Genomic DNA, 25126 nt, shown 5'->3' with positions numbered 1-25126 from the left:
ATATTTGTTGAACAAAATTTATGCCATTTACAGATGGAGAAAGCAAGAATGTGAGACACCACCTCGTATTTCTAATGAGAAATCAACAGAAAGGGACTCCAGAGCGAGAGCTGAAGCCTTTTGGATGTGGTGTAATACAAATTTGGCCAGCTGATGTCCCTCTGGTGCCTGCAGAGCGCTCTCTGTGCTTTGTGAAGCAGCCGGTGGCGAGGAGCAGCCCAGGACTTTGGGCACTTCTTTCCGATTCAGCTCTCATCACTGCAAATTTAAACAAATCATTGCCAACCCTGTCTCAGTCCAGTTATAAAACCAAGACAACGCACAAGCTGGAGATCACCAGCTGAAACCCAAACGAGACAGCTCAAGACCTTATATTTATGACATTTAGCCTACGCTGTTCGGGTTTGTTTAGGCAGCGCCGTGCCGATGCATCACGCAGACAAGTTTGCTTCAGAGCCACCCACTGCAGCAACACCCCAGGACCTGCAGTGCATTTCCATTTCAGGCTCTGTAACTCCTCAACATTTCAAGCCACACCACAGTGCCACCGTGGTTTTGTTTTTTTTTTCCCCAAATTCAGCTAGTACAAGAGAATTCATTTTGCTCTGCTACTTTGAAATCCGTGCCGCCTACGTGAATTATGGTGCTTGCTGGGGTTTCCAGGGAATCTTCCAGGCTGTAAGGAGTGCTCAGGTTATCCGAAATGATCAGCTGAAACTCTTTTTTGCTCTCAGTGTGGTTCTTCCCCCCAAAAAAATCTGGCAGCATGGTGCAGAGAGACTCATCCCCCATTAGCCTCATTGGTTTCCATCAACTTAAACTTCTCTTGAAACGCTAAGAAGTGCGAAGATTTTCTGCAGCCACCTTTGTGTTAGGACCTCTCTCAGACAGGGATGGGGGCAGGAAAGAAGAATCACTCAAAGAAATGAATAGGGAATTACCTGACCTGGCTTTTGTACCTAAGTTACAGCTTGAATTTAAGGCCAGAAGATTTTTCTGTTGTTTTCCCCTCGGCATAATAAACTGGAACACTTTATGGCCAGAAGATTTAGCGAACACGTTAATGAGATTGGCTTTCCAATCACTTTGAACCTTACCAAGACGCATAACCCCATAAAACTGGATTGCAGGAACGACCTGTCACTCACCGCTGGATCAGGGCAGCACGTACAGCCCTGCAGTGATCAGCTCAGGATCTCCAGTTTCCTCCTGTTACGTGCCATTGCTTGGGCTCCAAACTCCAAACATCAAAACATGAGACGTCTCCTACATCCACAGCCATCACCAGCAGCACGTCGTGTGTTATTTCCCCTTTCCTGCACTGTCCTGGAGCAGAAGTGATGCCTGATCTGTCCCACGTGCCAGGGTGGGGAGACCTCGTGGACCTCTCATCCCTAACACAAGCCAACTTCACGTTCTCTCCAAAAATGCCGTCTAATGAAAGGATTCACACAAATTCCCCATTTCCTCGAAGAGCAACAAGGTTAAGCACCTTCCAACCACCCCTCTCAACGTTTAAATAATGCATCCAATTTCGTTCCCTCTAATTGCAGGTACTGCGTGAAAGCCTGTGCGCAATTTCTCCTCATTAGCCCCAAAATCTAGTGCTGCACTGGAAGTCATTTGCTGTGTAAGGAAATAGGGGAATACACAAACCTAATCCAGTTACGAGATGCTAGAAAATACTTTGCGGGTCTCTCTTCCTCCCATCTCCTCTGCCGGGACACGATGTGTGTGCTGAGATTGCCAAACAAGATGCCGTGTCCCATTCGTGCAGACACGGGGTGAGCAGAGAAAAGTGTTCTTCACTTACCCCTCACAAAGGCCATTCCCCTCCTTTCCCTTCTCTAAAGGCATTTTCAGAGCAGTTTATCAGGAGCCCCGAGGACGACATCTCTCGCCAAATTCAAACGGACAGTTCTGCACCAAAATCCTGCAGGCCATTATTTTCTAAGGACAGGAAAGTCTCCGAATTGGTAAATCCGATGACTTCATCCCTTGAACGAGCGAGACGGCCCGTCTTGTCCTCTGATCTGTGCACCTCACACCAAGGACTTGTAACAACTCTCCCACCCCCCAGCTGTGAATCAGGGAAGGCAGAGGGCAGCGCCGACCATGAGCTCACCCGCCTGCGGCTCACGGAGACGCGTCCATCAAGACGCACGTCCCTGGTCTCCGGGCAGCCAAAATTTATTGGCCCCGAGCGAGACCGTTTCCTGCCTCTCCTCTTGGGCATGATAGCTCTGATCAAGATTTATTTATTGGGGAAGAGTTGTCCTGAGAGGAGCTCACCCCAGCCCTTTCACCCCGTGTCCCATCACTCGTGGTTACGTCAGCCTCCAGGACTTGCACTTGGCTTCCTCTTCCACTTACAGCTTGCAGAAGCCTGCAGACCGTAAAACCAGCTGCTCTCCGTTTGCCTGGCTACCTTCAGCTTCTTTTATTCCGTCCCCCAATGTTCTCTATTGCAGCATCTCTAAATTTCCCCAACGTCTCCTTAATTAGGATTGCTCAAAATGAACGCAGCGTTCCTCGTGGAGTAATCACCGAAAGCATTTAGAGGACTGTTTGCTTTTAATACAGCCTAATAGCTGTCTTTAACGGGGAAAAAAGGATTTCTGGCTTGTCCCAGGTGCTGCACTGAATTTCCAGCTCTTGATTTTGCAAAGAATCTCCTCACGAGCCTTTTTGACATTACTAAGAACCACGGGCTTTTATTACAACTGATCTCCCTCGGGCAGTTGGGCAGGGCAACTGCATTTTCTTCTCCAGCTTCCTTTCCAGCCTTTACGTGTTCGGTAGGATACAACAGAGTACTACCTGCTCACATGAACGTTTTAACATTTAAAACTGGCTCACCGGTTAAAACCTGCTGGAATCATTTGTTCAAATAAAGCATTTTGAAGCAAAAACGTGACGTGGACCCTTTTGTGCTCACAAGCTCAGCAAGCTGCAAGTTGGTGCAGGCAAGATCTCCAAGCACTCGCAAGCCCTTGGCGAACTGTAGTCATTTATGCTCGTTAATGTGAATTAATCCATGCACACTGATGAGGAAACAAATGGCAGAGCTCTGCTAGAAGCAGCAGCACTGTGGTTTTCTTTGAGATGACTCCCTGCAAAGGCTTGATGAACTGAGAGCGTTGAGAAGCGAGAGATGCTTTTAAAGCGGATCCTCATCCAGCCACTATAATTATAAATTAATAAGCAGTTACAATCATAAATTAGTAACAAGCAGGACCACAGTTAAAGTTTTAGGAATGGTGATTTCTGCGTGAATGCTTTCCTGCAGGTACAGAATGGGTAGTGTTAAGGACTGGAGCATCCTCACCCCAACAGCCACCTGAACAAGCACTGCTTCCTTCAGCTGTGTTTGGAAGAGTTATTTGTCCAGGCAGGAGGTTTTATCGGTGATGCTGCTTAGAGGAAGCAAAGCTCCAGGATAATTCCATACTCTTCTGGAATATCTTGTCTTTTGGTGGGAACTTCAATGCAAAGCTGCTCAAGGATATCAGCATCCACCCTGAAGCCCAGCAACTCTGCCAGCAAGTCCAGTGTGAAAAGAAAGATCGAGATTGCAACTGGAGAAACGCTTGAGGAAAAATCAGTCATTAAAATTAAATACTCTTCTTCTCCTTCTATCCATACGTTAAAAAAAAAAAAAAAAAAAGGGATTTTCTTCAGCTTCATAGTACATCTAAGTCTGTAATCAATCCCAAATTAACACAGTCCTCCTAAAGCAGAGGGAAATCATCTGCAGAGGTGGCTGCTCAAGCCTTGCAGCTATCATAAATTTTCAGGCCCCATTAAAAAGATCTTACCTTTTTCCTCCAAAGATTAATCAGAATTTCTTTCTCTCAAGTTACATGAATCAGCAGGGCCACTGTTCTCTCTGACTCTGCACAGCAGTCTTTTAGCCAAGAAACTTTTCTGTAGGTGTTGGAATTGGAACATTTTTGTCTGAAGAAAAGAATCAGGGTCAGGGAAAAGCTCACCCTGAGAAGACTGTAGCCAGCAGCAGCTAGTTCACAGCGCAGGATTGCACTGGTAGCAGGGAAAAACTCGATGATACAGTTTCACATAATGATCTCCAAATGGTGTAATATTTTTTGAGAATGGGGCAGCAGCCTTATGGGGAAGCAACTATCCATAAAATATAGGTGTCCGAGTCCCTGCTGCAATTCATCTGGAGAAAGAACAGAATGTCCTCATATTCCAGACATTTTCCTCCTGAATTACTCCCCTACTTCTGAAAAGGAACTTGAGTCCCACCAACCCAATTATTTTATTTTATTTTGTATGTTAATACAGTAGTGGAAATGCCATACAGAACTAAAGCAATCATCCCCCAGCCTGGAGACCCAGCTGCATACAGCCACCCTGCCACCTTCCCTGTGCTGACACCAAGTCCCTTCAGTGCAGGGCTCATGGGATGAGGAGCCCACAAGAGGAAGGGGTTAGGTATTTAGGAGTGTACCTCTCAGCTATACTAAGCTCTAGTTTTGTACTGAAACGCATGGATCAGCCAAAAGAAACAGCCAAAAGACCCACCAGAAGCACGAGCACCTGCTATGATCTATCCTTTTGGAAAGTACCCAAAGCACGTGCTGCTTCCAGATACAGAAACTGCCTCGGAGCCATGCCCCAGCTGACCCCATTTTTAGCCATTTTTAATATTCCATTAAAGGAAAATAAATATATTGCCACTTCGCTTTTTTACTTGCTAGCTTATGAACCGAGGAGCCCACTGCACCATAAAATTTTGCATTTCAGCTCTAATGTCAACAGCAGATGTGCACCTCAGTCTGAGATTTAAGAGAACCTGACAGCACCTAGGCTAGAGCACAGGGCTTACCTTTCAGGAGCTTTTCATCACTTACCACAGGGCTGACAGAACATGGCTGGATATCAAGATTCTCTTTAAATGCTCCTCTGTAATACGAATCTGGAAACCAGCTGTGGAAATCACAGCTCCACACAAAGGCCATTTAAAGCCACCCTCTCCAGGGAGCCCCCAGGAGAAGAGGACATCCCAAACCTCTGCGGGTTCTGAGATACTGCCACAGGCAACAGAAAATGGCTTTATTTCCTGATCTACAGAAAAAATCAAGAGATCTTCTGTTCAGTCTTGTCCAAGACCATCCCAGTTCCTTCCCCTGCGCTAATTACCTCCCAAAATGCCAGCTGAGACCTCATTAAAGCCTCAGACGCACGGTAAACCATTAACAGGTGTTACAACCATATTTTGCTGTCCAGTTTTAAGACAAGTTTTTCAAAGCAGAGAGGTCAAGCTCTGCTTGGGAAGATGCTGGGCTGCCAGCTGGGAGCGATCTGCCCTGGTTCTGCACTGCTGTCCTTCAGCACAGCTACCAGCCCCTGCCAGAACTGGGGTGCTGCACCAGAGAGCCCTTGGTCTGAAACGGAGCAGCCAGATTTGTGTTCCTAACAAACACCCTTGGGCCATCCCTTGGGAGAGGGGCTCTGTGCTGCTCAGATATGACTTACAGACCCCGCACAGCATGGAAGCCATCCCTGCACCACGCACCGTGGATGAGACACACCTGGGGATGTGCGTATAAGGAGATCGAAGGGCTTGAAGGTTGGTGCTGCTCTGCAGGATTAAAACACCATCAGTGAGATCACAGGGCTCACTTTTGAGCAGAGACCCAGAGAATGCTCACGATGCAGTCGGGAAATCACTTCCAGAGTGAAATGGTTTGCAATTTGTTTTCTAAATGGGAAAAAACAAAGGGAAGTCAATCTGTCCCACGCAAGAGGCTTCTCACAGGCCATCACCTGCAGTGGTGCTGGGAATTTGGGTCACAGCCAGGGACACAGAGCAGGGAAATCAGAAATGCCACTGGCTGGCGTGCCGTGCTCTGGAGAGAGCCTGCAGGGCACAGGGAAGGAGCTGCGGGGCAGCTCCAAGAGTGCTGGCAAAAGAGTAATTCCTCTGGCGTGAGCCCACGTTATTTAAACCTCCTTCCGCGAGGAGTAAATCCAGACACAGTGACAGTCCAATTACAGAAACAAGACCAACCTATTCTTCTAATGCCCAGCTCCTTTCAGTGCCCGTTAATCAAGCAGGCATTAGCACGCCTGCACAACGGGCTGCGCTCGCTCTGTGATTGCGGTCGCTGGTGATGGAAGAGCTCCCTCCCCTTCCTCCAGCTGTCCTGCAAGCCCCAAAGCAAAAACCTCTTTGGTTTTCCTCGCTTTCCTCTAGCACTTGCAGGAATGAGGTGAAACCCACCTGCTCATCTGCCTACTTCTGCCCCAAATCACGGGGAGCAGCAGAAGCCACAGAAGCGCTGTGGCCTCCTCGAGGCCATTCCAGCTCTAATTGCCTTTAACGGAAGGCTGTCCTCCTGAATGGTATTTTTATTAGCTTTTTAAAAATACATTGTCACAGAAGCACAGCAACTGAGGAGAACAGACAGTGCTGGAGTGAGAAATGACTTCTAAATAGGATGAGGTGACAGACTTCATCTTCTGGGCAACACGCAAACAGACCTCGGCAAGCAACGTGCAGGAGAAGTCTTCAGCCCTCACCTGCTCTCCTTCCCTGATAGCTGGCACTCAAGCCTACGTTTCACAGAAAATAACCCAAATGAGCTTCAACTGCAGCTACGAAGATATAGGAAAATAAATTTAAATGCTCTGGGAAAGCTCTATTAAAGCCCGGCAGCACTTTTGGTAAGGATAAGGAGATGGGGACAGGGAGCGCAGGATGGACATGAGCCATCTCGGTGCTCACTTGGCATCACCTCCCTGAGGAGCATAACGAGACACAGCCCTTTCCCTTCCTCGGGTGTTGTGGTTTCAAAGGGGATCATCACTGATCAGTGCTGAGCTTAATCAGCCAGGCCAGACCACAGCTGATCACTGCTGAGCACGGCAGAAGAGCACCTCTCCCTCCCTCCACACAGACCCAAGCTCATACTCCCTTTCTGATGACCTTCCTGCTCAGTAAGCCCTCTTCCTTTTTCAATATTTTGGGACTTTTAACTGTGTCATGTCATCTACAGCCCTCTCTTGTCCAGAAACATTCTCAGTGCTCTTTAGGTAACTCAAACATTAAGAAAAATGATCTCGACCTGGCAGGTTTAAGACACACTCTTCTTCATTCTATGTCATTTGTTTCCTGGAAGAATAACCAAGACCTACTGGATTCCTGCAAGGCAATCATTACTCCAGGCTAATGAAACAGGCAGGGTGGCACAACAGTGAGCTTCCTTCCTTTACAACAGGGCCAGGTTTTGTTTATTTTAAAAAAGAAAATGCTTTAAAAATGAAAGTGAGAGTCTTACTCGGGGGAACTGAGTGTGAACTGTAGCTCCAGAGACATCCAGCGTGATCCAGCGTGGCTCTCGAAGGACAAACCACCCCAAATACCTAAAAGGCTGTCCTAGAATATCTTATTTTCCCCTGTCTTGAAATCTCCTACCTTGCCCACCCTACATGTCACTCTTCAAAGCACAAACTCACCGATTCTGTCTCCTCTCATTAGTCTGACTCCCCACTAATTGTGGCCATGCTTAGAAATCTGAGAATAAATAAAACACATCCTGCCTGCCAAACACTCCAGTATAAGGTTGGCTGCTACTCTAATGCAGGCTGGTAGTTTGTTTTATTCTTACAAAGACGTTAAACCAAAGCAAGAAGGAGTTTTCTATTTTTATTGTCTGTGGCAGCACATGCAGTTCATTTTGCATCGTGCATACTTGATTAGCAGCTTGTTCGCAACAACTGGTACAGCCTAAAAAAGCCAAGGGCATCGATGTTTTCTAAGCCACATTCGGTAATGTGATATGAAAGATTTGAGGCTGTCTGCAGACACTCAGATTAAAAGCCCTTGCTATAAACGTGAGGATACCTTAGATAATTCTGGCACAGTCCAGGCTAAGGGAAGAACAGAATGGCAAAAATCTTGAGCCAGTTCTGAGAGTCAGAAGGTAAAAAAAAAAAAAAAAAAAAATCCTTGGCTCCAACAAGTGTTATCTATCCGTGTTTGTTTTTGCGACATGAAGGTCACATACAAGCCTCCCCTCGCCAGGTCAGTTTGACAACAAACAAGACCTTGAAGCTGGCTTCTCCCCTGTAACAGAGCCTCCAGAGCAATGTGTTCAGTAAAGAGCTGCCTCCTTCATGTGTCACAGCAGGCAGGAACACAGGGGAAAAGAACAAAACAAACCACCATAAAACACCTGCTGTTTCTACAAAACATCGTGAACCTCCCGCCTGACCCCCCTGAACAGCACAAAGCAGGCAGCAGTGGGGACTTTGAGTAAAATGTCAAGAGCCCGGATTTGGTTTTTAATCAGGCCATCACACACAATTAGAGGGCCAAACTTCTCTTGTATAGAGTTTATATATATATATATATATATTTCTTTTTTGGAAGTCTGAAAATAAACTGTCTTGGTTCATTTGACAAGCGGCATGTTTCCTTCTAGCAGGGCTGGAAAAGAACAGATTTGTAGATTTTCCTGTTGATGATACAGCATCGTCTGAGGCAATCTACCAGGATGGCTGTTTGCCTTCCCCCTGAAGAAAGGCCAGAAATGCCTCTCCACGTTACTGAGGGCTTCAGTTTCACCGTTTCTTGCCAAGAAAGTAAACTGAAGTCCCAGCACTTCCAGAGAAGAGGCTTTGCTGGGACAGATTAGCAGATCACCGAAATATCACAAACGCAAGTCAAGCACAGCCGTGTGAAGACAGAAGGCATCTGATGAGCCTTGTGGAAATGTAAACTGCTTAACTTCTCTCCTCATTGGATTACATCAGGCATGAGTGTGAGCTTACCAAATGCAGCTGGAGAAGAGCTTGCACAGCTTTGCAACAAGCAGTGAAGAGCTGGAAGGCAACATTCACTCAAACACGAGAACATCACATAGTTAACCAAAGAGCATCTCTCTGTTTACAGTTTTGAACAGCAGGTTCAATGACTCATTCAAAAAAGCCACGGTTTTTAAAAAGAAATACTTCTTTGGAAATCGCAGATAAGCTTATCTTTCCGAACTACTCGAAGCTAACTCTAAAATAGATGAAGTAGCAATAGCAATTGTTTACTCAGCTCAAGTTTCAAGCAATCAACAATCCCTTCTAGGGAAAGGCACACAGAATACATCAGAAAGCTCATTGCTGGTAAGCCTTCAAAACTGAAAAGCAGTGACTGCAGAGAGAAAAGCTACTTACTGGACAGGACTGTCGTGAGGAAAATGTAGTCAGAAAAAGAAATGAGCCCGCATTCTCCGAGTGCATAAAAGATGCTGTCTTCATCAGCAAACTTCTCTCGCTCCTGGGACAACTTCTGTTTGTTCGTCCAAGCCGAACCCCAAAGGGAGAAAATAAAGCAATCAATTAAACACACAATCTGAAGGCTTTCTTCGTATCCTCACCACCAAGCCATTCCACATACACACACCCCTACTGTCCCCATTGATATTCAGTGGACCTTTTCCAGCCTTCAAATCTGTCAGAAACAGCCTGCAAAGGTCAGTGCTTCCCTATCTCAAATCAGGGATGAGGAATTGCACAACAATTGGCTAAATTTAGCTGAAATACAGATAAACTAAGTCAATTTGGCTTCATGTTGTCTGGATCTGAGAGAATATAGAGCTATAAAAGTCATGTTTTTATAATATAGGAGCCAAAAAGGAAACGATTAGATTTCACTAATAGCATTTTAGCTTTAGTTGCACTTTTCGGGAGTAGTCAAGAAGGAATTTTTTCACATGAGTATAAAGTACGATTAAAGTTACTGGATATACGTAGTGATGAGAAGGATCCAACTCAGGAGTGTGCTTCGCAAGCTCACTAAGGAGGACCAGGACCAAAACCATACCTAAACTTCCTCTCTTGCTCCCACTTCACTTCCAATGCCTTGAAGTTTAATAGAAAAAATCGCATGTGTTTGATCACCTCACCTCCCTTGCTAAGCTACAAGTCCAAGTCTCTTTGATCCGCTGAAGCTTCAAAGACTGAAAAGGATCCATGAAACTGTTAGGAGCTGAATTCCACACTGGTGACCCATTTTAAGAACAAGGCAGGAGGAGGCACACACACACACACACACACACAGAGGAAAACCAAATAAATATAGAGAACAGGCGTGGATGAGGTTATTTCATAGGAACCAGATCATGCAGGCACAGAAGCACGGTCAAAGCAGGCTGAATTTAGGAACGGCTCGAGGAAAAACCACCAACAAACAGCACCACACGAGGGTCCAGCTACACAACTGTCCCCCACCATTACCTCTGTCTAGCGGAGATCCCATCATATACAAGACAAAGGAAAGAAAACTGGTTAACCAACAGTAAAACAAGCAGGCAAAACACAACATCAAGTCGAACAGTTAGACTTGCCAAGAGCAGGAAGGTCCTGAAGCAACCAGGTGGTTGCTTTGACCAGAGGCTGCTAAGAAGCCTAGGGCCACGTCCCAGCAAGAGTTAGCACGGAGCCTCTCGGGGTGAGGCCCCCCGCCTGCAGCTGACGTCTCTCGTCCGGCTCAGTTTGGGAGAGCACTCACCATTTCGTGGGGCTGCAGACTGGGGAGGAGCTCAGCTAATAATTTAGATGAAAACTTAACCCGTATCTGGCTCGGAAACCGCAAGAAAGAGAGACAAAAATACAGGTTTTCAGGAAAAATGTTCAGCTCTACAGACCCTGTACAACTCTTCACAGCAGCTCTTCCTTTACCAGTGTCAGGAATTGAGTAAGAGGCGGATCGCTAACAGCAGACAACACTAATGGCACTCATTTCATGCAAAACAACTGATTTATGCTCGCGGGATACCGGGCTGAAGTATCATTTACTAAAAGGCTTTTGCTTCCCCTTCCCATCAAGGCTGATCCTAGGCAAAACTGGCTTCAGGCTGGCACGTAGCTGAGGACAAGGCAGCACCAGCTGGCTAAGGGAAGGATCTACTAGCTGCTGGCATCCTCCTGCTTCATCTGTTCTAGGAGCCCGGGAAGATGCTGCAGAGGTTGGTTTATTAATTTTCACAGGTCTTGTTTCTGCACTTAAAATTCACACCCAGCAAGCAGCTCCCACCAGCCTCCAGAAGCCTAAAACCCACATCCAGAGACTAACAATAAAACGGATATTAAATTAGCTGCTCTCTGCAATACAAAGGTTTAGACAGACGGGAGAGAGAAGCATTTCTTCGTTTGCGTTTTTCTTTGGGCAAAGCAAACCAAATTTCAAGCCCTTACTTGCCAGGAACCCGGGGAGGGCGAGTGCCACCAAAAGCTGGCACCAGCCTTTTTCCTCCCTACGTTTTAGACCATATTCTCCTGAATTCTCTTAAAATCCCTACAGAAAAATAATTTAAACACCATCCTTCACTCACTGACAGGTAGATTTGGGACGAGCTGTTATCCCCTGTCATCAGCTGCCACAGCCCAGCCGCTGCTCCGAGCAGGAGTCCAGCACAGAATTACAACGAGGGTTTGGATGCCCCGGCCCGGCTCACAGTTTAACACTAGCTGGGAATAGAGGAGGATCTGTGACGGGCATTTGGGGAGATTTGTAGGGAAGATACGGAGCAGTGCACACAGCCTGGCTGCTGTCAGGCCATAGCCCTGCTGCCACCGCAGCGCTGAACGCCAGCCCTCCACCAAAAGGGGCATGAGTGGCAGCAGGGAACTGGAAAAAAAGCTTCCCGTCCTCTTCTGGAGATGAGTTACCTTCATGAATTACGCGTTCAATTATCCATCTCAGCTTTCAGATACAAAAGGGCAAGAAATGTGATCTGTATCTAATCTTCAAAGTGCTCAGCGACAAGTCAAACATCTTCAATTTAAGTTTCTTTTTTTTTTCTTTTTTCTGTTAAACCCATTCCCACAACCAGCATATTGATTAAAATCATTCAGCATTGCCCAAAACTCGCCCGCGACTCAGCATCCACAGGTGAGCAAGGCCCAGGAAGGGGTAACAGTTATGATGTCTTCTGTAACCAGGCAGTGAATTTGTATTAAACGAGCACACAAGCAAGCATCCAGATTAACAGGTACAAAAAAAAAGGAAAAGAAAATCAAATATACCATTGATTTCAGCACGAGCACGGCTCTAAGTTCAGTGAGAAGCTGCCAGTCTTGGTGGAACAACTCATTATACTCAGGCAAATTATCTTACGATACCACCAAACACCAACAACAGGTTAAAAAAAAAAAGTCGCTGTTTTTTGAAATACAAAGCTTGGTTTTGCCCTTCCCAATCCAGACCCAAGCCCAGCAATCAGCAGCTCCAAGACAAGTGCCTCTAATGAAAAAAAATGATATTTTTCCCCCAGTATTTTAAGCCATGTGGGTTAAACATACATTTCAGTGGCATCCAGTAACAGCCAACAGCCTCCCCCCGATCCCTGTGCTGCAGAAAATGAAGTTGCAAGCCATACGCAGACAGTCCCCCAGGCTTGTGGTTATGAATGGAGATCACAAGCAGGCAAAGCACCCAAAGATATGACACAAACTTCACATATTCTGCCCCAAAACCAACGAGTTACTGGAGCATCCCTCAAGCCAAATACACGATACAGCTCCCAGGCACGGGCAAACATACACGAGCTGAACCAAAGCTTCCAGGTACAAACCATTTTTGGGGGAAAAAAACACAAACATTTGTTCATTCCTTTGCTTGCTAACCATGACCTCTACTTCGGGTTAAAAAACGGCTTTTCCAGGGCTGAATGAAGAGTGAAACATGTTGGGGTGGGATGGAGCCCTGCGCTGATACTGCTGCACAGGGCAAGCACCGCAGACGTGCCATCGCTTGGGATATCCTGTGGTTAAAGCACCAAAGCACACGCCCAATCTGGTTAATGTTTAATTAAGCAAATCCAAAAAAGATGTAGTTTTGCAAATGCAAAGGCAGAGATGGTCACCGAGTGCAGTGCCAGTGCTTGCTCTGCACTCCTAAGGTGCAGCCAGAAAAGCCCCATCAGCAAAACCCTCGCAGATCCATTTCCAAAGCTCCTTAACGAGCAGCACTTGCTTGGCCTCTTTGGGAAGAGCATATTCTTGGTGAGCCACTTAACGTTGACAGTTTGTGCTTCGATCTGGAGGAAAAAACCATGCACGTGGCACATTTATTCTCGTTACGTGGCTGTGTTTCGCTCCCACCTTTGTGAATTTAGGAATTTCTCGCCTTGTGTGAACACTTACCAGTGACCGATGCCTTCCCAAACAACAGGGAAAAAAATCTAAGTGCATGCAAGATTTTGTAAGTAAGTGAGGAATTTGGGGTGAGCCATAATAACCTCCTATTCACAAGCGTCATCATACTGCGTTTGTTCCCTTTTTTTGAAATAAACCTGAAGGTTACCAGTACTGCCTGATGTAAAACCAGGAATATTTGGAACGGTGAAGCCAGCTTGCTGCAAAGCAGTTCTCTTTCAGTCCCAACTGACCACCCTCAATTATACAAACTCTTTAAAGACATCTCCTCATTCATTTCTTTTATGGGTAGCAATAGGCAGAGGAAAAAGTCAAAATGCAGTGCTCAGTGTGAAAAGAAATGGTCTTTTTTTGTCACCCCGCAGTAGGGGTTGTATAAAATCTGTATTGTGTGTTTGCTCAAAATTTCTTTGCTTGTTCTGAGTTTGCTGGCTTTATAAGGTGAACATGACCTTCCCTATCATTGCAGTTTGGGGATACGCATCTCTAAAAATGAAGTATCTCTACGAAGCACGGGGAGCTGGTAATCTAGAGCAGTGTTTGTCTGAGATGGATTTTACAGAGAGCAACCCCCTGAGATCTCGCAGATCTCCCGCCTGCTTTTATTTCCCCTATAAACACTGGCTGCATTTTAAACTCACTGCTTAAATCCTCCAGCTTAACACAGCCAATACTGATGAGCTAGGGAATTTTCTGGGGGGGGGAACACCCCTTACTGCTTGTGCACAGAACACGGAGCAGTGCACGTGGTGATTACGCACTATTAGTGCCTGGTGCTGGTGTACAGCTCGACACTTGGTGCTTAACACAGCAGACAGCTCCCCTACGAATAACTAACCCTAAAAAAGCCTTCAGAGGCAGATTAAAATATGGAGCCGTTCAGCCCTATGGGGAGAAACAGGCAGGGCAGGTCCCTCTGTGCTACGAAACAGGGACGAAAAGGGATTTGGGAGAGAATAAGGGGGTTTAGAATGGGGTTTCATTTCCTTTCTTTAAAGCTAACTTTATAACAGGGATGGGAAATGTCATTTTACACCCCTCCTGGGATTTTATATCACTTTTGTATTGCTGAAGAAATAAACATTTTCAAACTGAGGGTTGTGATGGAAGTCATTACAGCCCAGGAAACCAACCCAAACCTCCTTTGGCAGCGGAGAAGCTTGCATTAGGAGCAGCTCGAGGTAATTTATTATGAAGTCTACATATTAACACAGGCAAATGCAAACAGAGTCTGCATGGCAAATGGAGGTGGGTGTTAGAGCACAGGAAGATGCTTATAACGTGCCCACAGCTGATAAATACTGCAGCTCAGGACCTCTCACGAGTGCATTTTAATAAAGAGCTTTAAAAACCATCTCCTTCTGGGGTGATTTGTTTATCTGTATACACAGCGGGGCATGGATGAAGTTGTTCTGCATATATCTTTCCCTCCAAATTTGAATTTGGACACACACAGAATCAGAAATTAGGCAGCAATGATTCCTAGGGGTGGTCTCCTGGGACTGGAAAGAGACATTTGCATCCGCTCCTTCCAGCAAGGCTGTGACTGCTCACCACCTTCCAACCCCAGGGCACCTGAAACGCAAGGCCAGCATTCGGAACAACCAAGGAAAGAGACACAGACTTCCCAGACCCTTCACAGGCAGCAAAACCAGTCATGCACAGGAGGAACCCCTGCTGGGAAAGCAGAAGGGAATGCCTCTGAAAAGGGACAGTCTACACTGCTGCTCCCCTCCGCTGCGGTGCCGCAGTCCTCGGCAGGGTAACGAGGTGGGCTCCCTCGGGAATTCGGGTTGGGCATCCAGGACTCGCTTTCTGCTGCTTCAAACAAACCACTGGAGTCTTATTTAAGGTCATTTTTGGCCATAACGGCTGCTTAGCAATAGCTCCTTCAGAGTCATATTTGATCTCTGTTGACCACATGTTTGCAATTTATTCAGGTTGCCCAAAATCTCTCACAAATAGGAGCTTAAAGGAGGTCTCATCTGCAAGCTTGGATTGTTTTTCACACAGAAAAAGAAAAAAAAACCCTCAGTGCTGAAGACAAACTTCTGCAGCCCATAGATTTTCTACCAAAACCCCCAGGAGATGAAGCTCTCCTACTCCTGCCGCTCGCCCTCCCGGCCTCCTCGCTGAGCTAATTAGGAGCGAGACGATCTCTCCAGGAACAGGCTGTGCTGCGTTCCTACAGCTGGCTCAGCCCTCGCCTCCATTCTGCCCAAAATGGAGCTGTGTTTTCAAAGTTCCTCTCTCTAAGTCAAATAACCCAAGCCGAGGAGGAGCAGCGCTCGGGTTGCTTACACAATAGCAGTTTCCCCACACTGCTGCAGCCCGGGAGTATTTTTATTACACCACCACACTCTTTTTTTCCCCGTTAAGTACAAAGGGCAGGCGATGCTCGGGAAATGAAGCCGTGCTCCAGCCCAGACACAAGGTGCCTGTAGGACCACGGCAGCATTTGCCATGGAAATTTGCTGGGGGAGGATTAAAATGAGGTCCCCGGTGTCCCAAACCATGCTTCTGAAATGAGCTGACCTCCAACACCCTTGAATTTAAATTGCTGTTCAGGTCCCCAGATGGAATATCAGGATGCATCTCAGGCTGCAGTACACTCAGAAATGTCCTTTGCCACAAACAAATCCGGTGTGAAAGCACACGGGGAAACAGTTCTGCACAGAATGCTTCCAGTTTGCCCTCTGATGTTGTGAAATCAATGAAAGCCAGAGGGAAAGTTAGCAAAAACTACGTATTTAGGGCATTTCCCCTACGTATTTCCCTTTTTACTTACTAACACTAAAAGATCGTCTCTCTGCTTCCTAGTTCCTCTTCCCAGAAGCCCTTTTATGAACTCTAGCATCTAAATATCTTCCTGAGCAACTATTTCTGAATGCAGTTCACCCTACATAGTTCTGTACCTTTGAAAACCTCGGGCAAGTTCGCAAAAATCACCTTCCTCAAACTCACACGTATTCCAAGTACCTGACATCTCCCTCAAGCTTTTTACGAGCTTTGGCCAGGGCAATGCCTCTCCTTTCCCACAAAATAAAAACAACTCCACAGCTTCGAGCAAAAAACCATCATTTTCCAACGCAGCCAGCCCTCTGCTGTTAATAAAACTGGAAACAAGTCAGAGGCTTCAAAAGGCAGGAAGGAAACAGGAGGACGGGGAGCTACACCTTGGAGCACTGCTCAAAGATGCTTCCATTAGTACTAGAAGTTACCCTGAGGACTGTGTTCTGAGCAACCCAGCCTGGAGTACTGGCCATAAATCCTTTCGGCCGCGTATTGAGAATGCCTTCAGGATTATTTCGTAAAGGAGCAGGGAAAAGGGGTCAGCATACACTGTCCCTTTTACACGAAAAGTGCGTATCATGAGGTCTGAAGCACAAAGTAATTAAAGCACATGCTGTCTGCTTTGTACCTGCCAGAAATCCTGGTGAAAGGGGAGAGGGTTAGAGAAGGGAAGAAAACGAGGGAACGCTTGGTTACACCAAAGCCATCATTAGAAATAAGACACAAGTATCACGGATTAGTATCTGGAAGAAACCCCGCTGGACACCTAGAAACCAGGGTAGAAGAGCACAGTCAGCAACCAGAGCATGTTAGCAGGATCTGCCCAACGAACCCTGTGAAAACGAGCAAGAGAATTAGTGGTGCAAGGCAAAAATAAGTAGAGCTCTGTTACATATGTTCATCTGATTCGTGTCAGTACGGAACAGTGCTAGGGCCGCATGGTACGATGAATGTGACCTTCTGTCTTACATACCCTTGTATAACCACAAGTCAAAGAAAAACAGAAAGGTTAATGTATAGAGTTCTTGTACCTTGCAAAGGAATTCGTGTCACTAGAGAGCAGTTCTGTCTGTCTGGGTCCTGCACTGGCAATTGAATTCTTCCACAGATGTGGTTTCTTCCCTTTCCTCCCAGTGTCCCAATCTCCCCCTCATTAGAGTCAAATTATCAAATCTTCAGAAATATTCCTCAAATCTATGAGCCTATTTGCTTTTGTTATTCCGAACTCTTATTCCTAACAGTTACAACTGCTAACAACCAGTGGCTGTTCTGGCTTCTGAATGGGACACCGTGCAAGCTCCTGATACCCGTCCAGGTGGCCAGGAGATTAAGGAGGAGAAAAAAGAAGCTGAAGGACGGCTAGGAGACAAAACTTGCAGGGGACGCTGTGTAAGCTTTTGACATGCTGCCAAGGAGTACAAAGGGGAAGGACAAGAAAGAAACTTGGAGAGGAAGACCACGAGCCTTCAGCATGAAAGACCCCCAGAGGGACCACCGGAGACTGATGCACATGCTCCAGTAGGAGGGACTGGACCCCGGAAGCTAATTATAATAATCTATTTTTTTTTTAGAAGTAGTAATGAATATGTATTAGTCTAGGAGCATAAAAATCAGCTACTGGATGTAACTGGGGTGCTGTTTTGAAGACTGAGCCATTTATAACAGCTCCATCCATACAAACAGGCCACAACTGTTCAGTAGAGGAGATGGGAAAGGATGAAGTGTTCTGTATGTGGAGGTAAAGCAACACACATGTCTACAGGGATGTTTGTGTGCTGTGCATTTACCCATGGTAAATATAACTAAGTATTCTCTTTGATTATATATATATTTTTTTCAAAAAACAAGAGAAGAACCTGCCGGTTAGTGTCCACACAGGTCCTGGTGAACCGCACGCAGTAAGTGGCAGTGAGGATCAGAAAAGTAAAATCAAAGCTGCCAAGCAAAGCAGCTGAGGGACACATTTGGCTGGGAGAAGAAAGCTAAAGAGCAAAGAAACCCACACACATGGGCAGTGGGGTCAGCGAGGTGGAGGAGAAGCACCTCAGCACGTCTTTCACAAGATCAGCGTCTCTGCTTGCTTTTGCTAAGTGATGGGAAGGAGTGATCTGCCACCAGCTAGTCACAACGCTTTGGGGCACGGTGGAGAACTTAGGTTCAGAAGAGTGAGGTTATTACCTATGTAACACGTCCCTGCTTGTTATGTAAACATGACTGGCTCTAGGTAAGGCCAGAAGGTAAAGAAATGTAAAAGCAGGAAATCTGACATTAGGCACTGACGCTTTGCATGGACGACAGAGCAGGATAGGCGAATGCCTCGAGGTGTCTCCAAGGCATAAACCAGACCAGAGTCCCTGGTGTGACCAGTTCCAGCTGCTTATTTCAGTCGCTCTTATGCATGAGAGTGGCAGGAGCTCGTACAGTTGAGTTTACACAACTCCTCCACTGCTTCTTGCATCTAAGGAGAAGTACTGAGGATCTCGCTCAGCTAATGAGCTCAGGAAGTCAACTGCACATGCACGTTACGCTGCATCCTTCTGAAGGCAGGTTTCTTCTGAAGGCAGGTTTCAGAGGCACTTGAACAGCACAGTAACTCAGAGCTCTCATCCAGCGTCAGGCTCCTGAATGAAAGCAGGATTTGGAGCTTGTCTCATGGCAAGCCTGGGTCTACAGCAGCTCACGCCACTCTGCCAGGTCCCATGCCCCAGCCTTAGATCATACACAAAGCAAGGGAGCCCAGAAATTCTAGCTAATGAATAAAGGCCCTTTTTTATTCTACGTTTTCAAAATTAGCAGCGAGATCCTTCAATCCATCAGAAGAACCTGTAGTAAGGACGATCTATCTTCCTCCAGTCCTTTCTGGGGGGATTCTTCCTGGCACCTGAGATGCTCTTTAAATCACCTGGCATGAAATCTTCCTCTTGTATTAATTCCCAGCAGCCCTAAAAGGTTCCCTTGCAGGGCAACTCCCCTCCCTGGACCCACACCTGCACTTACAGGACCTTGGTTAAGCTACACCTCGCCCTAGCCCCTTACACAAGCCTGCCCACCTGCATAACAGACTGAGCCATGATCAGAGAGGCTCCTCATGGTGGAACCGAGTTTCAGATGTTTCAGTGGCCCTTACCTGATTCTCCTCTCCTTACACTTCAAGCTCTATGAGAACATTAAGGAAAATCAACATGGAACCAGCTGTACTTTGAACAAATAGCCAACATAAAGCACAACACAAACTTACGATGTAAGTGAGCAGCCAGAACATCCAGACATGCTTCAAACTGACCACCTTCCCTTGTGTGAAGTGGTGAGGACTGCAATGGATGTCTGCAGGCTACTGGCAACCCTACCACCTCCAGTAGGGCCTGAATTCTTGCTCACCAGGGAGGGAAAATTTCTGCAAGGATTAGGCACAGAAGCTCAAGTATTTGCCCTTCCCTTCATTTTGTTATTGCTGGGTGGTACTCCAGGGCATCCCAAAACACCTAGGGATGTAAATCCAACTGCTGGCAGGAAATATTTAATTCATAAGCTTAATTAGAGGGCAGTGAAAGCCTCTATTGCTTCCTGCAGCAGTGGTTGCATGAATGCAGGCTGTTGCTGGTAACTCAGGGGCTTTTGTTCATATTAAGCAGCAGCAAAACATTTTCCCAACAGGAGAACGAAAAGGGCAAGTCAAGTTTACTCAGTACTGAAACTAATAAGCCAGGCAGGTTTTTTTCTCTGCTGTGCCTCCACCACATCCATTTTCTGCCTCCACTCACCCCTTTAGCTCAGGCTGTGCTGCTGAAAGCTCCCTCCTGTGGCTCAGCAGGATGGGGACCGCAGCAAGCAGCGGCTCCTCCGTCTGCACAGGTGACAGACAGGGCATGGCTTTGCTCTGAACAAGGTGGACGTGCAGCTCCCTTCAGACAAACACTGCCAACAGCATCACTTCAGAAGATGAAGCTTGTCAATCATTAATGCATAAGCCAAGAGAACAGAGTGAACAGTGCATGAAAAAGGACATTTTTTTAACAAAACCCATATTGCAATGTGTGTAACACCAGCAAAGCTTATGCCACACGATGGGTGCTACGAGACTTACTTCCCTTTAGTAACGTGAGAGCTTGTTTATCACTATCAGCTTGCTAAGCAAGGATGCAAGCAATTCGTGGTGGCACAGAACAACACATCGATCTTAAAGCCTGATGCAGGAAGAAAACCTCCAGGTCACTCTCCAAACTGCTTGCTCTGAAGCCCGGATGAACGTGACACAACGGGGAGAGCAGCACATCTGGAACTGAGCAGGACTTTGCTCTGAACAAGAGGGACACCTTTCAAGATGGCACAACAGTAGGGACAAGTGCTGCAGCACAGTGCTTGGCTGGTGGGTTCAGGAAATTATTTGCTTTCCGCAGCCAGCCTGCAAGAAGAAGCAGCAGTTTAAAAATGGAGCAGATGAACAGCTGCAGTCTGAGCACCTTAACTTCACGGCATCCGAGGCTGCAAGTTAGATTTTGCCTGGTCTCACGTCAGCCTTTTCATGAAAACTATCACGGGAAGGTACTTAAACGGTGTTCAGGCTTAATATGAACGCTCTGAAATGTTGACAAACTGATCTATTTCTCCCTCCTACTGAATGAACAGTGATCGATACCTCTTCTCTTCTAGTTTCCTGAGGCTTGCCTGCCTGGGGGTGAAACAAGCAAACAAAACCGGAGCCAGAGACAGCGCTGCCTCCCTGAGCACTCAGCATTTCAAAGAAAACTGAGTTCATGTAGGCAAACAGATCTGACCACGGATTTTCTGGATTCACTGGATGAACGTCTCTCGGGTTTTCGGTCTCATAATGAGCAGAGGAACACCATCCAGGCTCAGATTACAGGAGCCCAGCTCCCGTTAATAAGGCAGTAACATTTACCTCCCTCTCCAGCCACTCTCTGAATTATCACTAAAAAGGAGCAGGAAGAGAGGAAAAAAAAAAAAAAAAGAGAGAGGTTTTGTAGTTTCAGCATACCCTTCAGTCCCATGCACAGTGAGATGCTTCAGGAGCCCCTCACAATTACAGAAGAGGCACATCCCTGAAAATCCTTTGGCAAGACCAGTCCCACTCACTGCACAGCAGCCACTCACTTGTTCCGATTGCATATTCCCAGTACTTTTTAGCAGCACAGCGTCTGTCTGAAAGCTCAATCTTTTCACCTGAAAAAGGCAGAGGAAATTTCCAGTGCACAAGCCTTTTACTTTCTGAGTGCATGCCTGGGCCACAGGTCCCATTGCCTCCACGGGACATCTGTAAGGATGCCTAAGGGAGCAGCAGACCTCCCAGCCTTCTGCTCGAGCTCAGCATCTCTGCCAGAACGGCATCTCCACCAAGGCAGAGCTGCAGCTGGGGAAGTCATCTCCAGGCAGAGCAAGGAGGATTTGCCTCCCAGGAGGAATAAGCAGGTGGAAACAGGCAAGGAGGAAGAGATGCAAAAGGATTTTATCCCTCAGGTGCCACTACGCGACCAAACTTGGATGAGGAGGGTCAGTCTGACAGCACCCCAGGTGGTGCTTGACTGAGCAGAGGCTGTTTGTTTTAAGCTGAAACCCAAAGCAAGCAATAAAGCGAGGAGAAGATGCTATCAGACACATCCATCTACTGTCAGCTTCTTCCTTTACCAAGGGAGAGCCAAGGCCAATTTTTTTTTAAAGCTCTCCTCACATTCCTGTCTCACCTGGACGTCACCACGACCCTAACAGCCAGAGGCACTCAGCCAGTCCCAAGGCAGCTGTAAGCAGCCAGCCAGCCAAACAAGAACCTCTATTCTTTGCTTCCCACAGAGCAGGCTGCTTCCAGGCTGTTATTAGACCATGGAAAAATAGGTCCTGGGAGAAGAAAACGAAGTCTGCTGCAGTACCCTAAGCCTGCTGCCTCACTTCCAGGCTCCCCATATCAGAGCGTGGGGATGTCCAAGCGCAGCTCTGACACCTCCAAGTTGTATAAAACAATTTCACTTGCCTACAGGCCAGAGAGGAGGACGGTTAGTGTGTAAGGCTACCACGGCAAAGGGCTCCACCCTTCAGAGATGCTCACCACCGAGTGGGGTTCTCTGCAGTAACTGCGTCCATCACCCCAATGGGGTCGTGAGTCAAGCCCTCAGCGCTGAGACACGAAACAAAAAGTGGAGTCCAAACTGTTCGCCTTGATCTCATCCCCAGTATGATAAGACCTGATGGCAGAGTGCTCAGGAACAGAAGAACTATTAGCAAAAAAAAAAGCGTGGCTTTCAGCTTTTCTGCCCTACAAACAAATCTTGTTTATGTAAAGCCTTGGGGAGGAACATGATAGCTTGACAAGATAAAACGCTGCAAGCGAGCTGATGTAAACCAGCCACAGAACAGAGAAACTTTGGGTACCTTGCAAAGAAAATATGTACTTTATGTTTTGGAAGCTTGAAAAGCAGATACAGTGGTTGTGGCAGTGGGGAAGAAAACAAGTGTTTGTGATTCAGTTTTTTTTGCATCAAAACCAGCTGCCAAACCACCACCTTCCAAGTGCCTGTTTTTCACGCAAGATTTGCTTTGCTGCCTGGGTAAGCAGAACGTTTGCACACCACAGGTGACAGGGACCTCAGGTGTTTGATCACCTTTCTTTACCTTTCCCTACTAAAAGGAGGAAGACAGGGAACGGCAGGGCTGGTAGTCCTGGGGCCAGAGCTACCCCTGTACCAGTGGGGTTTATGGTGTGGTTAATTGAGTCTCCCATCTGTATAACGACAGGTCGGATGCTACGTGCCCCATTTACACAGACAAAACTACATCAGAGCATGCTCAGCATTTTACCAACACGTACCATGACAGCACAAACATCCAGAACAGTTGTGTACCACTGCAGAAAGGACCTAGGGTTCAAAAGGGGAATGAAGTGAGGGGATTCGATGGGGTAGAAATACGTGCTGGGGACGCAGAAAGAATCAAACGTCTCCAGGAAACTGGAGACAAATCTGGAAGGGAAGAGTCAAGTGAGTTTTCCCTGAAAACACACAGCTTATGGGGCTCTCGGTCATAAAGCAGCAGTGAGGAAATGTGATTACAACATATAATTTCCTGGCGTACCAGTACTTAAAAGAGGCAGAAACGTTTTGATTGTCAACACTGAGTGAAGTCCCCTTTCATAAAAACATTTCTCATTCACTGTCATTCTATAAAAACACTGCAATGCTACCAAACAACGGGAAGCCTAAACAATCCTTGCATTTACACCTATATTGAGATAATGAAGCACTCCAGGTTACAGAGGTTATTGAACAATACACGTTTGGTCTGATGTGCTCACCTTCCCATCGTAGCGCTTCACTATGAACTGATCCAGCCCCAGATCTGAAAGAGAAAAGAAAGCTATTTTTAAAAAATGGTCTGGGAGCATAAAAGAAAGCATTTTTGGGGCTTTTGGTTCAATGGGGATTAGGAAGTAAAACAGTGTGAATACCATCACTGGGAAGTACAAGGTGAAAGAAATGTTTTAGTTCCTTGCACACTGCATTTTGATCACAAAAGACAAATTCAGAGCATCAGAAAAGAAAATCTTCATCTCGCAGGGACAACAGCAGCACGGCTGCCAGCACTTCTCTCAAGTCTGAAACACCCACCCCAAATAGGGAGATTCCTGCTGGTAACAGGTAAAGATTTTGCCCACGATGCCCCACGTCAATGCACATTGGTACAACTTTTGTTTTCAGTACCATTTTTTCAGTGGTTCACAAATGGAAAAAACAGAATTGCTTGCATAATTGGGAATTCTTCATATCAATCCAAGCCTCGTTTGTATTTTCATATCAAATTATTCATAAGCAGTCAGGTGAAGAGATGCAACTGTATTAGTGAGTGCTTTAGCTAGAAGGGTATTTTTGAGGGAAGTTATTTGTACTGGTAAATTCAATCTCATACCATCACAGAAGTATTTCTTCTTATCCCTATTAAGGGAAAAAAAGCATTTGTGGAGTTAAGGAGCAGAGCCCTCCATCTGATGAGCCATGCCCAGAAGGCTGCACGTATACTGATGGATGCACAGATGAGCAAGAACACAAAAACATCAGAAAGATTAATTATTGGAGCTTTGCAAGACAAATTCAGCAAGATGCATCCTGAGAAGAGATTAAGCAGAACTCGAACCGAGCGCTTCCAGTAATTCAGGAGCACGAGGGCCAATTTTCAGTTCTCTGAAAATAAAACCCCGAGGAACAGCCACGTCCCCTGCATTTTCTGCCACTGTTTATGATAATTATCGCTTGCTCGTTTCAATTTAAATTAGAAAAAAAGATGGAAAAACTAAATAAAACCTCTTCTATCTCATTTGGAGGAGCTGTGAGCAGCCTGCCGCATCACCTGCGTGTGGAGGAGGATAATAAAACACTTCTCATCTATTGAAAAGGTTCATAATGGGTACAGTGCAGAAAATGGAGTTGCTCATCACTCCAGGGTGACCTCCTCAACCTTTCTGAACCAAAGCAGCTAAAACTCGAGCCAGAAAGCACCTTCTCACCATTTTACGTGCCTGACAACAGCCAGAAAATTGCATATTCAAGCACTTTCTGAGTTTAATCTTCTTTTCTTTGGAAGAATTTTGTTCCTCCTCAAAGTTGTGTGCGTAAATGCAGGAGGATATATGCTGTCACATTTCGAGGCAGGTTTTGTTTAATACAACGTGCTTATACATATACACTAGATGTTGCCCTAAAACATACCCCTGGCAGGCCAGCATTATATACATGCTCACAGAATGCTAAAAAAAATAAATAATAAATGACATAAGTTCAAGACAAAACCAGAAGGTACATCTTAATGGCAAAATCCCTCAAACTGGGCACTATTAGGAACACAAACAGGTTTCAAAGATGACCCAAAATGAACGGATGTTCATGGGATGAACAGGAAGCAAAGATGAACGAGTGCTTTCTTTGGTATATACACAAATCCGTGTAGAATTTTGTATGTATGTATAGGAAGTTACTAAAAACAGCCAAATAACACCTAAAAAGCCCCAAAATGCAGCACAAAAATGTGTCACTTTTGCTGTCCTTTTCCACGTCGCTGTATCACACTGGAAGACAGCATTACATACTGCCAGCACAGGGATGTCAGTTCATGTCGGTGTTTTATGCTCATCCTGACTCCCAGCTCTGCACAATAT

At 46.2% G+C, this 25126-nt stretch overlaps 1 protein-coding gene and 1 long non-coding RNA gene across 9 annotated transcripts in view; both read right to left on the bottom strand.

The window, feature by feature from the left end:
- The window catches only part of MICU1 (mitochondrial calcium uptake 1), a 79366-nt gene that overhangs the window by 19375 nt on the left and 34865 nt on the right, over nucleotides 1-25126 (bottom strand). For 4 of the 8 annotated variants that reach the window (XM_068688408.1, XM_068688410.1, XM_068688407.1 and 1 more), the window contains 3 exons: nucleotides 23273-23316; nucleotides 10532-10597; nucleotides 9196-9310 (listed from right to left, as the gene is read on the bottom strand). In XM_068688408.1, the coding sequence (XP_068544509.1) occupies nucleotides 9196-9310; nucleotides 10532-10597; nucleotides 23273-23316 (225 nt within the window). Of the gene's footprint in view, nucleotides 1-9195; nucleotides 9311-9424; nucleotides 10252-10531; nucleotides 10598-12048; nucleotides 14590-22783; nucleotides 22839-23272; nucleotides 23317-25126 lie in introns of those variants that run through there. The other 4 variants (XM_068688413.1, XM_068688411.1, XM_068688416.1 and 1 more) reach the window with 4 other exon arrangements.
- LOC137859390 (uncharacterized) lies at nucleotides 138-9167 on the bottom strand. Its single transcript, XR_011098255.1, has 2 exons — nucleotides 5559-9167; nucleotides 138-5091 (listed from the first exon to the last, which is right to left on the bottom strand). It is a non-coding gene; the product is annotated as an uncharacterized lncRNA (long non-coding RNA).

The sequence above is a fragment of the Anas acuta genome, chromosome 7 (genome assembly GCF_963932015.1).
Source record: "Anas acuta chromosome 7, bAnaAcu1.1, whole genome shotgun sequence".
NCBI classification, from domain to species: Eukaryota; Metazoa; Chordata; class Aves; order Anseriformes; family Anatidae; genus Anas; species Anas acuta.
Note: the sequence above shows the minus strand (reverse complement) of the source record. Positions and strands in the feature narration are given on the sequence as shown.